Source organism: Fukomys damarensis, unplaced genomic scaffold, assembly GCF_012274545.1.
Source record: "Fukomys damarensis isolate Sample0158 unplaced genomic scaffold, DMR_v1.0_HiC HiC_scaffold_10, whole genome shotgun sequence".
In the NCBI taxonomy this organism is placed as follows: domain Eukaryota; kingdom Metazoa; phylum Chordata; class Mammalia; order Rodentia; family Bathyergidae; genus Fukomys; species Fukomys damarensis.
Window position 1 is genome coordinate 16,419,657 of NW_022900922.1, and position 16,034 is coordinate 16,435,690.

Consider the following 16,034-nt stretch of genomic DNA (forward strand, 5'->3'; position numbering starts at 1 on the left):
TGCGGGCCCCCACCCCGCCGATCCGCGGGTCTCCGCTGCTCACACTGCCCCCCGCGCGGCCCGCAGGCATGGAGTCCGCCGGGATCCATGAGACCACCTACAACAGCATCATGAAGTGCGACATCGACATCAGGAAGGACCTGTATGCCAACAACGTCATGTCGGGGGGCACCACCATGTACCCTGGAATTGCTGACCGCATGCAGAAGGAGATCACCGCTCTGGCCCCCAGCACCATGAAGATCAAGGTGGGCGGCGGCCGGGGCGCTCAGGGTGGCAGGGCAGGGGAGGGCAGGGACGGCAGGGCCACCTGACTTGGCTGTCTTGCAGATCATCGCCCCCCCTGAGCGCAAGTACTCCGTGTGGATCGGCGGCTCCATCCTGGCCTCGCTGTCTACCTTCCAGCAGATGTGGATCACCAAGCAGGAGTACGACGAGGCCGGGCCCTCCATCGTGCACCGCAAATGCTTCTAGGCGGCGGGGCCGCGAGCTTTCCTCAGCACGACGCCGTGTACATACAGTGACTCGACTTACCTCATTTTGTTATTTTTAAAATGAAGCCCTGTGGAAGGAAATGGAAACGTGAAGCATTAAAGCAGCCATTCTCTCAATCCGCATTAAGTGTTGGTCGTCTTTATTTACAGGGGAATAGGAAAGGGGAGGAGACAGGGAAAGGGCACCGTGTTTAAGCGTCACTTCGGGCATGCTCCTTAGAAGACAAAAGTTGTCCTCCCTCCCCGCGGCGTCCCCCTCTGGATCGAATCCATTCCCCAGCGTTGGGGGCCAGGTGGCCCGGCAGGAACCTCTGCGTGGTAGGGCAGCTCCCTCCTCTGCTCGGTTCCAGCAAGCGGCCGTCACCCGGGCGCTGACCGTGGTGCTGCCCAGAGCCGAGGACGGTGAGCGTTTCCGCTGCGCCCAGGCGGTTCCTTGCCGAAGGCGGGGTCTGACACAAAAGGCTAAATTCTGCTTCTCCTGAGCCAGTTTTCAGACAGTCGCGATCTCTCCCAAACTGGGAAGGCCTTTGCTTCGCTCCGCGTGCTGGTAGCTCAAAGAAGCGCCCCTCTGGAGTTCTGGGAGGAGCACCAGGAGGCGGAGGTGAAATAGGAGAGCGCTCCGAAAAGGGCGGCGCCCAGGGCGCTGCAGGGAGCGCAGGGTGGAACCTGAGCCCCAAGGCCAACCGTGAGAAGACGCCCCCGATCATGTTTGAAACCTTCAGCGTGCCCGACAGATCTAATCCCCGTTTTCCCTCTCGCCGCGGGAGTTCCGGAGCTCTGAGAAAAATCACAGTCGTCTCCACGTCCCGTTGCTACCCCACCCACTTTGCTAAGAACTCGGAGCAGCCTCCTGCCTCCTAGGGCACAGCGCGCCGGAAGTACAGGGTCATAGCCATTGCTATGACGGCTAGTCTCGCTTCATCCATCCGCCTATCCATGACAACCCAGCTCGATAAAACGACTCGGGCTCCTTCCAGGAGGTCCGCGGCCCGTCTCCTTTTGTTGGATGTCACCATTTACCTAACAGTGTCCACCAGGTACTTGGCCTATCCCTCACCCTAACCCTGACGTCCCCCCATCCCCCAGGGAGGAGGATGTAAGCAGGGGTGGAGGAACACCCCTCCTCCAAGAGTTTTAGAGGCACAAAATACATTCACATAGTGTGAGTTTCTATGGGCAAGCACAAAATCTATTTTTAAAAATACCCTCATTTTTCTAGTCAATACTCCCATGAGCAGAATTAAACAGATTTATACTCAAAGAAGGTAACACTCATTTGGAAAATTATAGGTGAAATAGAAAGCACAGATACGAGCTGGATGACTTTATGTGTGTTACTTTCTCTCTGGCTTTTTGACAGTTTGACAAGATTTTGAAGCCTTGGAGGCAGTAGTACTTCCAAATGCAGACATTCAGAATGGGCACAAGTATATGGCACCATATGTGGCACCATGTTTATTGAAAATCATGTATTTTTGCCCTACTCAGTGTGAATAAAGGTTAAAAATGAACTGAATTCGTCTTTCAGAGGAACCCAGCTTTTATTGGTAATACAAAACACACATAGGCATATCTGATATGCTGATTACAAACACATTGATAATATTGGATGTACAGAGGCATAGCTAAGCAAACCACACACACACACGTGCCCATACGCATGCACGCACGCACACACTGAATAATTCATGTGGCCAGCAGCCTGGAAAAGTGTCAGTATTGCATGAGTTAGCAAACTTTCATGTTAAATACTTTTGTTTGTTTTGTTTTTTTGAGATAGGGTTTCATAATTCAGGCCGGCCTTGAACTCAGTATGTAGTCCAGCCTCGAATTTATGGTGATCCTCCTGCCTCAGCCTCCTGAGTGCTGGGATTATAGGCGTGTGCCACCACACTCAGATGTCATGTTAAATACTTTTGAATCAGAACCTCATGCCACTTAACTGAGACTTAAGGAAGATATATGGAAGGGGTTTGGTGACCCATTTCTCCTGCCACCAGACTCAGTAAGTGACTCACAATATTTCAGGACTGACCAAAGCTTCAGCTCACTCTGGTGGAGTTGCCTTAGCACTAGTCAGTAGCTAAGTTCTACCTTTGATGTTACTCTTGTACTGAAAAAAAGTATAGAAATTAGGAATCATGTTATTTCACTGGAAAGATGACAAATTTAAAAATTGCCTTTTCTTTTCTGACATGTCTCTGAAAAGAAACAAATTATCTGTCAGTATTTGACATCTTGTTTTATTAGTGTTCTATATCTCTTGAGCTTTCATAGTAGGTTAAGTTTACAGGTATTTGGTAAATTGTATTACCTAAATTAGGCCTGAAAGAATTTTTGGACAGCATTATGTGGGAAGGAATGAGTCCTTAGGAACCAAACCGAAGTAAACCAGGAATATACAAATATTTCTGCCAGGTGAAAAGGAAAAATCAACTATTGCCAGCAGTTCTATGTTTGTAGTATATGAACCAAAAAAATGCTTTGTGTGCTCATCGGGGCACTTTGAGGGAAGACAAGGCAGATTCTCCACTGAATCTTATAGAATCGATATACTTGTTCCTCGGTATTGTTTAGGGAGTAATGACAAGGAAAATGATCCCTGGCACTGAGAGAAAAGAAGAACATAATCTTCTCATTTCCTAAAAAGAGCTCTCAATACCCCTACCTCTCAGACTCATCTTTTGCCATCTCTGAAAAAGTGCATGGGTCTCACTAAGGAACTTGGCCCCAAATTTTCCCTGGCCTACACAGGCACTGAGTCTGACAAGTCCTCAGATGAAAGGCACCAGCTGGGAGGCCAAGGGGCTAGGAGCCCCTGCAGCCTGCAGCTAACAAATGTCCCCTGTGTCTACAGGGACCAGCTGAGCCATGAGAAGGGGGCGCAAAAGGAACAAATGAAAATAGAACAAAGTGATAAATCATATGACAGCTCATGGGTAGCATGAGGGGGTGATTTTTTCCTGCCTTTTTAATATATCCATCTTTCTTCCAACTTAATTTTCTAATAAATGTGTAGAATATTAATATTAAAAATATTAAAGTAAAAAATGAATAAACAGGGGCCAGGGATTTAGCTTAGTGATTCCACTGCCGGCCTCACAAGTGCAAAGTCCTGAGTTTGATCCCTGGTACCAAAAAAAATTTTTTAAAGAATAAACAGAAAAGTACCCACCCAGCAGCCCCGAATTCTATTTCCAGTGGTGAGATGGGTTTGGGCAGATCCATGTACAGCCCTGCTGGTGACCAGAGTTGGCCTTGTGCTCAGGAGCTTAGGACCTGCCACAGGAGCAGAGCCCGGCTGTCCTCCGCCAGCAGTCCTGTGGCCTGGCTGACCACTGTGGGAAGAGGTCCTGGGTCAAGAGCTGAGTTCTGGCCTCCAGGTCAGTGCAGTCTGCCCCACAGTCTTCAGGAGGGCGTGAAGGAGGGACAGGCTATTCAGCAGGGTGAGACTCTGAGCAGAGATGGGGCAGCGGTGGGATGGGGGCTCTGCTCTCCTCCTGCCCATGTTCTGCCATCTCCTTCCAGGCAGGGTGCTTGGCAGCCCAGCTCCTTCCCTCCCATCAATGCTTGCTTATTGAACATCTCTAGGATTACAAGTGCTGAAGAGTGGACAAGGTGGCAAATTCAGACTTCTCCAGTAAATGCTTAAAGCACACCAGGATTGGTGGTGAATGTCTGTGATCCCAGGATTCAGGAGGCCAAGGCTAGAGGATAACCACGAGTTAGCCCGTGCTACATAGTGAGTTCAAGGCCGGTCTGAGCTACATGGCAAGACCCTGTCTTAAAAAAACAAAGCAAGGTGGTGGTGGTGGGGGTTTAGCTTATGGCACTGTGCCTGCCTTGTAAGCACAAGGTCCTGAGTTCAATCCTAGGTGCCAAAACCAAACCAAACCAACCAACAACTGCAACAAATCAAAAAAACAAAAACAAAACCCAAAATGGAAGAAAAAAAAGGTGCTGGACACCTCATGTCTGTGTCTGGAACCTGGATTTTCCTCTAGGTTTTGTCTCAGCCTCTAGTGCCCAGCACAGGGCCAGGGGGAAAACAGGATCCCAGGCCATGGAGGCCCAGCGCATCTGTGTGGGAGTCTCCAGGGTCCCCTCAATGGGGTAGGGAGCTTCCTCTCCCACTTCCTTGCTTCTACTGGCCAGGGATCAGAAAGCCAGGACCAGCTCCTCAGAGATCCCTTGAAATCTCTCACTCCTATGGGCCGGGCAGGCACTGATCCAGGACAGGGCAGGGGTCAGGCCCAAGAGACTCCCAGCCACCATGTACCTCCAATGCCAAGGGTGTCCTTCCCCCTCTGTACCCAGTCCCTGCCTTGCCTTTTCCAAGTGGCGGTTGGGAGGAAGGGAGAAGCAAACAGATTTTTCTCTAGGCTCCTGGAGAACACAGCATTGTGGCACCCAGCTAGGGAATTCTCTTCCTTCCTGTTCCCTTTACCTGGGGTCCTGGTTCTTAGAGTCCCTGGGAGGATGGCTCTTCCCAGCCTGGGAATTCAGGACATCTGAAATCCAGCCATGGCTATTTAGCTCACTCTCCAGCCAGATCAAGGACCTGATCACCCCAACTTACTTAACAAGCATTCACTGAGCACCTCGGTGTGCAGGAGGTAACAGTGATGAGTGAAAAGAGTCAGGGCCTAAGCTCTGGGGAGCCTACAGCCCAGTGTGGGGGGGCGGGTCTGCATCAAACAACAACAAAAGCAATGTACTTGCAAATTTACATGCTGCCAGGGGAGAGAAGGCCTTGGGATGGGGATACACCCCTGGGTGAGCCCTGGATGGGGGTGCAGCCTGGGCTTCAAATGGGGGTGCGGCTTGAGTACCAGCTGTTTTGCTTCCTCTCAGTCTATTGGAGTTTTGGGGCCAGGAGGGAGGTCATTCAAACTGGAATGTTCTACAGAAAACCCCAAAAGCCTGCAGGAAAATGTGAGTTTGTGCTATTTTGGTCTCCTCCTATGTCCTGCACTAGTGGGGGTTGGGGCGGATGTTATAGGTAGATGTCTGGAGAAAGCGGCCTCGGCCTGGCCTCAGACAGCCCTGCTTCCCCCAGCATCTGCTCTGAATCCTGTGCTCTGTTGGGGAGGGGCAGCGGGCAGAAAGAAGCACCGGGGCGGGGGGCGGGGGAGAAGCACAGGGAGCTGTAGAGAAAGGGGAGGGAAGCAGGGGAGGAGCCGCTGCAGCTGTCTGCACAGCCCTGTGCCGGCCTGCTGCGCGTGAGTCACCCACGGTGCCAGCTCCCACGTCCTGCCTCTATTTTTATATCAGCGCCTGCTCATATCTGACTGTTCAATAAGCCTTCCAGCTGGCAGGGCGAATCTGATGGCAGAGGATGAGGACTGAGGGGATGATTTAGAGGCCTAAATAGGAATTACAAAGTGATCCTCTCTCACTGGGAGCTGTTCGCTTTAGTCACTAGGTGCTGTGAGCACTGTGGTGCAGGGACAAGGAGCCAGAGGGGAGGGGCTTAGAGAGGCCAACAGACCATGGCCGCAGCCACCAGTGGCCACGGCCACCAGCTCAAATACCATGGCAGCTACAGGAGAGCAGCTGTGCTCAGGGGCACCCACATGACCAGGCTCCTAAACGCACTGCAGTGTGTTTGCTGGACACCCAGAAGCAAGCATGGGAACTCACACCCACAGTCAGATGCCCTGACACTGCTTTGTTTACTTTTAGTTTTTGGAAACAGGGTCTCACTACGTAGCGGGTTTTGAACTCATCACCCTCCTGCTTCAGCTTCCTAGGTGCTAGAATCACAGGTGTGCACCACAACTCCAGTTCTTGGGGTTGCCATTTTGCAAGTGGTGTTACCTTGTGTAAATCGTTCTGTCTTTGAGCCTCAATTCCCCTGTCTGTAAAGGGGATTCATGCTCAGCTTTGTGGGCTGGAGAAATATAGCAGCCAAGGGAAACTCAGGGTTGGTGTGTTCTCTGAAAAGACCCGGGTGGGGACAGCCCACTCCTTGGTGTGTCTGGCAGAGCGCTGCCCCACAGCCTCCTAGGGAGCAAGCATTGGCTTTTCTTGACTGTGGTGGGTACAGATAGGGGACAAGGGCAAGAGGTGCTCTGCCTTGTCCTTTGTTCAGAACCTGGACCCATGTGGGGGGGTCAGTCTCCTTGCCCAGAAGTCTTTGGGGGGTCTCCAAGATGCATTCTGTCCTCCTGCCAGGCTCTATGGCCACACACACCCAGATCAGACCACCTTTGTGTCCTGGTGTTTACTTGTTCACACAGCGGTGATGTGAGCGTGGCTTATATGGGTCCTGGTGCTTTATAGATACTAAGAAGAGGCAGGTTAGGGTCTCATCTTGTCCTGGGAGGCACTTGGGTGAACTAGGGGCATGCAGGTCACTTCTGGCCATGACTTTTGGAAGGGTGACAACCAGAGCCAACGTGTGTCCTGTGTCCCCAGAATGGTATCTCCCTGCTGTGCTTTCCCAGCTTGTGGTCTGATGGAGAAGACACAGGGCCTCCTTCGTGAAGTGATGTGAGGAGCCTGAACTCTGAGGCGGAGCCTGGGACCCAGCTACTCCCAGGGCTCAAGAGAAAGTCTGTGACCACCCTGCCCACCCCAGCACAGGCCTCCCCTTCTGGAGACTCCTGGCGCTGTTCCTCCTTAACTTAGCCTGACCCTGAAGGAGGCAGAGGGACACTGACAAGTGACCTGTTGTCTTTCTGCTCCCGTCCTTGGGCGAGTAAGCACAGCTTTAACTTCGTTTGACAGCCAAGAGCAGCTCAGGTGGGTAACTCTGGGGGTGTCTCATGTTCTGGGCGAGACAAGAGGCTCCAGGCCCCACAGAAGATCCAGGACCAGGTAGCTCAGCGTACAGCGTGTGCTCTTGGCACCTTCTCCACCCACTGTGCCTGCTCTGGGCACCATGGCAGGAGCCCACCCCTTTTGAAAATGTCTTCAGTGACTTGGGTGCCTGAACCAGGGCTCTTTGCCCCTTGTCCTCAGGGTTCAGATGCCCTAGCTTTGCTGTGTATCTGCCCTGGCTGCAGGGTGTCCTCTGGGATATTTTTCATCAGACCCCAGTCTCTCACCTGGGTCTTGTTATCTCGAGCCCATACTTCCCTTATAAAGGGCCCCAGTAGTGCCTTACAGTAGGGCCAGCAGGTGGGACATCTCTGTCATCATGAGCTAGGGCCAGGGGCAGAGGGCAGGGATTCCCTCTGAGAGCTGCCTGGCAGGAGGAAAGTAGAGGGTCCCACTGAACAGAGCTGAGAAACAAGGTTGAGGGCAGATCACAGTCACCACTACTGTTGTATGAAGGAAACTCTGCTTCTCCCAAGTAACGCTGACCTGGGGTGTTTGTTGGGGGTGGGAGTCAGATGGGGACAGGTTAGCTCTGCGTGTCCTCCAGGTGACTTCCTTAGGTTCTGGTTCCTGCTGTTTGTCACTCCCTATGCACAGCCACCTGCCTGGTCCTAACCAGACTAGAGCACAGGGGTGGATCTTGGGCTCCTCTGTGTGGTACAGAGCACGGAAAGATGGTGCGGTGGGCAGAGCCTTCTCTGCTGGGCAGTTGGGCGGCGCTCACAGAGACAGCTGGGCACATGCCTGCCATTCCGCCCGGCACGCTCATCCTCTCAATATAGGTGCTGCTGGCCAGTCAGCCTGCTGCTTTAGGGCAAGCCTAGTGGGGACAGGCCAGGGCAGGCACCAGCTCTCTCCTTGCATGGCCAGGGCCTGCGGGCTGCCTTCTGATTTGTGTGTATTATTAGGTCCCAGAACTCTGCAGCCTGGCGGACCTTGGAAGGGCGGGGCCTGTCTGTGTGGGGAGTGGGCTCAGGGGTCCTCAGCCTAGCTGGGACACGTCTTCTGGTCGAATGCAGAGGTGTCTTGGGGCTGTTTTCTGCTGTTCCTCAGATTCACTTGTGGGCCTGCCCTGCTCAGCTGTCCCCAGCTACACCTGTGGCTTCTTGTGTTCTGTGAATTCACTTATTCTTGGCTGGATGGGCTAACTTGCTTCCCCTTGGTAATGTGTTACCAGCGTGGTTGATGTTATAACCCAAACAAAAGTGTTCACTTTGGAAACTGGGAGGTATTGCCCCTGGAGAAGCCCACTTCAGCCCAACCCCAGGGGTCAGGGGGATTGCATGCTCCACACACCTGATTATGTGACACTGACTGATGGGAGAGTGGCAAGAATTGGTAATGGAAAGTGGCAGACATCTTTGGGCCTTTCTTTGGCTGCATTGAGCAGGAGGGTGTGTCTATCCACGGCACCAGGCCCTGCTGTCTGAGCCAATTAGCCAGGGCGGAGCTGACATGACAGTCTGGGTATTCCCTGTGCCTGGCGGGCCAGGCCCAGGAAGCAACTCAGCTGGTCTGGCTGCTCCTGATCTGGGAGGATCCTGAGAGAAGCTGGGAGCTGCACACAGATATGAGGAAGCCCGGTGAGGACTTGACAGGCTGTGGCAATGGAGAGGGGTCCCCTTGCGTAGCAACTACCCAAGCCTGCAGGGCCCTCTGCATCCCTCCTGCACAGCGTGGCTCCACATTCCCTTATTTCATCTTTATACCTGCATTGGCCCATTCTGCTGCTTTCAATGGAGTTTTTAATCTCCTGGCTATCTGTCTGAATCTGTTTCATGGATTCCATTTCTTTCCTGCGCTGGGTACTAATGGTTTTCATCATTTTTCTGAGCTCCTTTATTTTTTAAAAATTTGTATCTGCTCTAGAATCACTAAGCATGTCTTTTATTCCACTTACCATCTCTGTAGTTATCTGATTTGACCTTTTTCTAAAGCCTCATTCATCTGCTTTATTACTTCTGTTTTACCATTTCAGAGTCCAGGTAGGTAGCTTTTGGATCGTTCCACCTCATTGCCCCCTGAGTTTGCCCTTGGTGAGCTGAAAGTCTGGGGAAAGGTTGCATTTTGTTTAAGTGTTATCACAGTTTCTGTTTTTTAAAAAGTTTAATTCTTGGGTTGATGCTTGCAAGTAGCTTATGGCAAGTAGCTTTATTGCTACTATTCAGAACCCTTAGGAAATGACTACTTCTAAGGGGTATAGCTTGGCTTTTGGGTTTTGGGTTTTGCAAGATCCTACATCTTCAATTTATTGGGAATGAGAAGTTTCTGACTACGTGGCCCAGAGCCCAGTTCTTTGGCCTATAGTTTTTTTTAAAGTGTAGGAAAACTTAGTGGGGAACAAGAATGGGAAATATGAATATCTGCTGAGAGACAGGAAGGGTCCTGAATGGGTGGCCCAGTTGTTTTTTTTTTTTTAAAGACCCTTAGGCAGTCTCAGTCTTGTCATACCAGGGAGACAACTAATTAGCACAATTGTGTCACCTTTGTTAAACTAGTACAATCAGCAGTAACAATATAATCCAATACAGCCTAGAAAGAGACAAACTGTGGTAACAATTGATTTGCCACCTTTGACCATATAAACTAGATTTTTCGTTATATAACAAAATCTAAAACAAGCCAGAAAATTGTATGCATTAAATAAGCCCTTAATATGGTGCTCTTACCCATAGGGGAGAAGATTTAAAAGGGGTTGGGGGGTAGAGAAATAGAAGAAGAAGAAGAGATTAGAAGCAAAGCTGGAGGACAAATGAAGGTCACACACACTTTGGGAAAGCAGTGGAGAAGATAGAGAACAGAATAACAACAACAACAACAAAACTAGAAACTGTGTTCAAATAATCAAGAAAAAAACCCAAGAACAAGAACAAGAAAAGTGAAAAAAATAGAGAAAAAAGAAAAAGTAATAGCAAAGAAAAAATTCAAGATGTGTCTCTGCTGTCATTGGTAGACAATGTGAGCAGAGTCCAGAGGCAAAATGATTAATCCCAAAAAGACATCTGTAGCTTTACAGGGAGGTAGTAGATAATTTCAGCAAGGCTGCACCTTTAGTTCTGATGAAGTTCAAGCTGGGTCTTTTTTTTTTTTTTTTGGGTTTTTTTTTTTTTTTTTTTTTTGTACCAGGGATCAGACTCAGGCTTCATACTTGCCAGGCAGGTGCTGCTCTGCTGAGCTACAACCCAGCCCCAGCTGATTTCTGGAACTGGATTTTTTTGAGCCTGCAACAGTACATGTGCCTCCTGCTGGCTTGAACTCAGTTCCTGCTGCTTTGAACTCCACTCCCTGACCTCCTGCTGATTTGAACTCAGCACCCTCACTGCCTACACTGGGAGCCACTAGATGGAGCCAGCCCATAGCTCTTCTGAGTTCTGAGGTCTGTTGGCTCCTCTCCAAGATGGCTACTGGCTAGTCACCCCTTCCTGGGTGATGTCTGAACCTGAATAAATCACCAGCCACTGAAGTCTGCTGTGTCCACTGCTCTAGTGTGTTTCTCCACAGAGGCCTCTGGGGTTGCCAGTAGTCACCGTGTGACTCTAAGTTCAACCCACCGTTCCCACACCATAAATCTGGGCTCTGAGAGAGCCAAGCTTTTCTGCTTACTGTCTCTCTCTTTGTTCTCCCTGCGGACTTCAATTTTCACTTCAAATTCTTCCTGGGTCCTAGGCACCCACTTCCCTCCTTCTCCTCCTCATGCCACTATATTCCAGTGTCAGAACAACAAATCTTGAAAAGGTTCTTTCTCTGCTGCTCACCACTCCATCTTCCAAGGGACTGCGTTTGATTATCTTGGTCATCCTGTTTCCTGATGATCCTCTGGGCTGTGGCTAAGTCTTCCTTGGTTTTTGTGACCTCAACAGCTTTGGAGAGTCCCCATCAGGTATTCTGTAGAATGTCAATTCAGGTTTCTCTGATGTTTTTCTCACAATTGGACTAGAACTGTGGGTTTATAGGAAAAAAATAGGGAAACAAAGTGCCCTCTTGTTTCCATCATGCCAGCACACGGCATCCCTCCTGGTGCCCACTCACAGCTTGGTGGAGGTGGTATCTGCCACCCTTTTTTACCTTTCTTATAGTTTCCTCTGGAGCCCGGGTTTGGGGATTAAACTCCACCTCTGGGGTGGGGAATGTCACATGACTATTTGAATCCTTGTAAGGAGGCCTGGTCCCTTTTCACCAGGTACTTATTACTCAAACATAGCCCATGTCACCTGGACTTAGCCATATTTATCTTACACATTGGGTTGTAGAACAATGCTATTTTACTTATCTTATGCTCAAATTACTCTCTCTGGCCATTAGCAGCTCTTTCAGGCTGGCTCCTGTGTTCTTTTGCTTACAGAGCACTTTCTTGCTTTCAGCTACCACAATGCACTCCAGGCCCCTGCTGTTATTTTCTGCTTGAAATCAACCATTTCTTAAAAAATCTAGTCACAGTATCAGAGAACAGTGCTGAGAAACCAACACATGGGTGGTAGGTGCTTGTTGCATTAGGGTTAGATGTCATTTCTGAGCACTCTGCAGATGGTTGAGGGACTTGGGTGAGTGCTCACTTGTGTCTCTGTGCTTCTCTTACTGGCTGTCCATTTCTGCATCTGCGTGTGTTCAGTTAACCATGAGCTTGTGCTGATATCTTTGACTAATCTCATACAATGAAGTTCTTTTGGATAATTTTTAAAGGACCTGTAAACATCAGTGAATCTGGCACTGTACTTTCTCAGAGGCAAATGCAAACATGAAACAGAAGGCTTTAGTCCTAAGCACGGGATGAGGATCCCGGATTTTCCACAGGTGGAATGAAGTCAGCTCAGCTCCATTGTAAGTGGCCTCAGGACTCAGTGACATGTGGTTATACTGAGGACAATGGTCTCCTTTTTCCTCTGTTTCAGCCATCACATGACTGTGCATAGAAACAGACTCAGTGAAGCTCCACACATAGGAAAAGCAGCAGCCTCCTTCCAGAGCCAGCCCTGGTTGGGAGCAAAGAAATACCATCTTCTTAGTGGCTCTGTTTCCTAGGCCCTGTCCCTCTCTGATCTCTGATCTCTGGCTACCATTCCTTTTTTTTTTTTTTTTTTTTGAGACAGGGTATCACTATGTAGTTGAGACTGACCTGGAACTCACTATGTAGCCCAGGCTGGTCTCAGGCTCACAGTGATCCTCCTGCCTCAGCCTCCCGAGTGCTGAGATTACAGGTGTATGCCACCACACCCGGCATAAAGGACTTCTCTTTTTCTTTTTTTTTGGGGGGGGTACTGGGGATCGAACTTGGGTCCTTGTGCTTGCAGAGCCACTAAGCTAAATCCCCAGTCTCTGGCCACCATTCTTACCCCCTTTCTCTAACTGTAGGGCCTTAGCAACTCAGGTGCTCATATCAGCATGACTGCTGCACAGAACAGTGTCCCTGCCCTGGTGTGCTGATGCCTAGGGCTCCCTCTTCTCAGTGGGACAGGTCCAGGACATGACTGGGGGCATAGAAGGAGGCATGGAATCACAGATTTTTCTAAGAGGGAGGAGAGGTCAGAGTCATGGGAGAGTGACAGTGGCAGCTGAGGTCAGAGAGGTCTGGGAACTAGGAGCACAGGTGGCCTCTGAGGAAGTGGCTTCTCCCCAGAGCCTCTAGGAGCAATAAAGCCTGGCCAAGAACTTGCTTTGAGACCTATTTCAGACATCTGACCTCCAGGGGTGTGACGCGGTGAGTTTATTTGTTAATCCTCTAAGTTTACGGTGATTTGTCACAGCAGCCATAGGAAGTAAATGTAAGTGTCTTGGGACAGGGCTCTGGATTACCCCTTTCTGGGGATAGGAGACATCCCAAGGGCAAGGTGAGCAAATGACCCTCAAAAGATTTTACCTGGGCTGGGCATGGTGGTACATGGCTGTACTCCCAGAACTCTGGGAGGCTGATGTAGCTCAGCATGAATGCCCTGTGTTCAATCCCCAACACACACACACAAAAAAAAAATCATCTGTGGAGATTAGTGGTTGGAGAGCCAGCCAGATCTACCTCCTATCCACTCCCACTGCTGAAGCCCTCACTGCCACCAACCCCTACCCCAAAGCAAGGGCCAGGGGACCCAGAAGTCCTTAGGAGATGCGCAGGCATAGAACAAGCATGGATTTCAGCATGATTGAGGACATCAGTGTTTCACATCAGTGCATCATGACATGAGGCCTTGGGCTGTTTCTTCATTATTACGATTTTTGGTGTGTGTGTGTGTGTGTGTGTGTGTGTGTGTGTGTGTGTGTGTGTGTGTGTGTATTTTACTGGGAATGGAACTCAGAGCTACATCTTCAGCGCTGTTTTGTTTGTTTGTTTGTTTGTTTTTAAGTTTGAGACAGGATTTTGCTAAGTTGCTCAGGCTGGCTTCCAATTTGGGATTCTCCTGACTCAGCCTCCCAGAATGCTGGGATTACAGGCATGTGCCACCACATCTGGGTTTGCTCTGAGTTTTTACCAGATTGTCCAATGCCTTCATTACTTCTCTTGGAAAGGCAGGTGCTTGTAAATAAAATCTTGTCCCACCTCCTCACAGTCTTGATTCAGAAAAGACAGGATCATTTATAAAAGGTGATAAAAGATGTAACCTGTAGAACTTGCCTTTGGTGTGGGTTTTAGGTCCCTGGTTCAGAGGTGAAACTCAAGGCCATGCTGTGCACCTGCTTCTGTTGTGATGAAGAGTTACAGGCACCAGCAGGGAAGGCTCCAAGATGTTCTTCTGTTCATTAAGATCAGCAGATGCAGTGACTCGTGTGTCTCAGGGCATGCACAGGGAAGGAGGGGAAAGAATTTAGCAACCTCTGAACTCTCGGTTTCTTCAGTGTGAACCAAGCCTATTTCATGTTTTCACAGCCACATTTCCTTGTATCCCCATGAACATCCTTTTTGCAAATAAACTATTTTCTTTTAAAAATAGTTGTTTCTGACCGTTTCCTTGATAGACATAAATGTTTTGGGCTAGATCCCCTCAAATTCATATGCTGAACCCTAAGCCCCAGGGTAATGAGTTGGGGGCCCTTTGGGAGGTGACCAGGTCAGGAGGGAGGCAGCGCCTAGTGGGACTGGTACCCGAGGAAGGGGCATGAGTCTCTGTCTCTCTCCACTGCATGAGATGCAGCATGCAGATGCCGCTTGCTGACCACAGGGTGACCCTCACCAGACTCGGAACCTGACACCCTTACTCCTGGATGTTGGGCCTCCAACACTGTCGGAAACAAACGTCTGAGGTTTATGAGCCGCAGTCTGTGGCATTTCATTGTCGGAGACAAAACAGACCAAGATACCTGCTGACCTGTTGCACCAGTGAACTCTGTCGGAGAGGGAACCCTGTTCACCCCCAAACTCTGCTGAACCCCACAAAGGGGTCATTTGGACCTGAGTGGGTAACAAGGGCCTCTTATGGGAGCCATGGGCCCAGCCACAGCACCTCTTTACAGGTTTTCATGAGGCCTCTTCCACAGGACATGGTGCTGTGTGGTTCACGACTGCTCTTCCAAAATGCTGTGAGCTCTCATTCTGGATATGCAGGTCCTGTCAGGAGACTGCGATGCTTCCATCCCACCTCTTCTTCACAGTCCTATCCCAGAAAGAATTTAGGGTCATTTACACAAGGTGATAAAAGACGAAATAAAAACAAGTGCAGATACAAGATCCCAGTGGTGTGTGTAACTGCACTGTATACCTAAAAAGTACCCATCAACTCAGTGAAAACAAACAAACAAAAAACAAGTAAAGAGACCAGTACAGTGAGAGATAGAAAGCTGAGGTGGACCAGGCATGAGACACAGGCCTTGGTGGGCGAAAGTGGACACCATGTAAGTTCTGAGCGTATGGACAGCTTGTTTTAAGAGACGAACACCAGCAGGCACATTTTTATAGTGGTCATGTATTTTTGTTCCAGTGCCTGGACATGCTGGAGGCTTATTGAGCCTGAAAGATGCCCTTCCTTGTCAGAAATTCTTACAGCAAAAGACGCCCTCCTCTCCTGGCTGTCACCTGCACCTGTCCTAACCACCCCTGGGCCAGGTACAAATTGCTGGGGGCAACTGCTCGGGAACTCGGATAGGCAGATCCCCAGGCTGCTGCCAGCCCCTCCATTGCTTCTGTGGAAAGCACAGCACAGACTCCTGTCTGCAGCAGCCTCCCTCCATCCCCTGTGTGCCCTGCACTACCTCCTGGCCTGTCCATGAGCCTCCTGCTTCTAAGACTCTGAGAGCAAACCTCTTCCTTACCACAGTGTTTTCTTCCACTCCCCACTAAAACAGACCCCAGGTGCTTTTAAGACAATTCCTGGTGTCCCACAAGAAAAATAAACCAATGCTCCGAAACATTCTCACTCATGAAAGTGAGACCACATATGGGGGAGCTTGTGGAGTTCCCAGTGCAGAGGGCTTGCTTCTCTACCTTTCTCAAACCCAGGAGCACAATACCCTGAGCTACATCGCTAGCTTCTCTTTTATTTTTATGTTTCTGTGGTACTGGAGATTAAACCTAGGGTCTTTGTACTGAGCTACATTCCCAACCTTCTATATTTTTATTTATTTTTAATTTATTTTTGGTACCAGGGAATCGAACTCAGGACTTTGTGCTTATGAGACAGGCACAGCGCCACTGAGCTAAATCCCTGGCCCATCTATATTTTCTATTTTGAGGCAAGATGTCACTAAGTTGACCAGGCTGGCCTTAATTTGTGATCTTTCTGCTTTAACCTCCTG

The 16,034-nt window shown here is 49.7% G+C and overlaps 1 protein-coding gene across 2 annotated transcripts in view; it reads left to right on the forward strand.

Moving 5' to 3' along the window:
* Positions 1–581, forward strand: part of Acta1 (actin alpha 1, skeletal muscle) — a 2,775-nt gene extending 2,194 nt beyond the window's left edge. Inside the window, exons 6-7 of one of the 2 annotated variants that reach the window (XM_010621912.2) lie at positions 67–248; positions 331–581. In XM_010621912.2, the coding sequence (XP_010620214.1) occupies positions 67–248; positions 331–474 (326 nt within the window). In that variant the 3' untranslated portion in view covers positions 475–581. Of the gene's footprint in view, positions 249–330 lie in introns of those variants that run through there. The other variant, XM_033761866.1, reaches the window with a different exon arrangement.
* Positions 582–16,034: the final 15,453 nt, after the last annotated feature.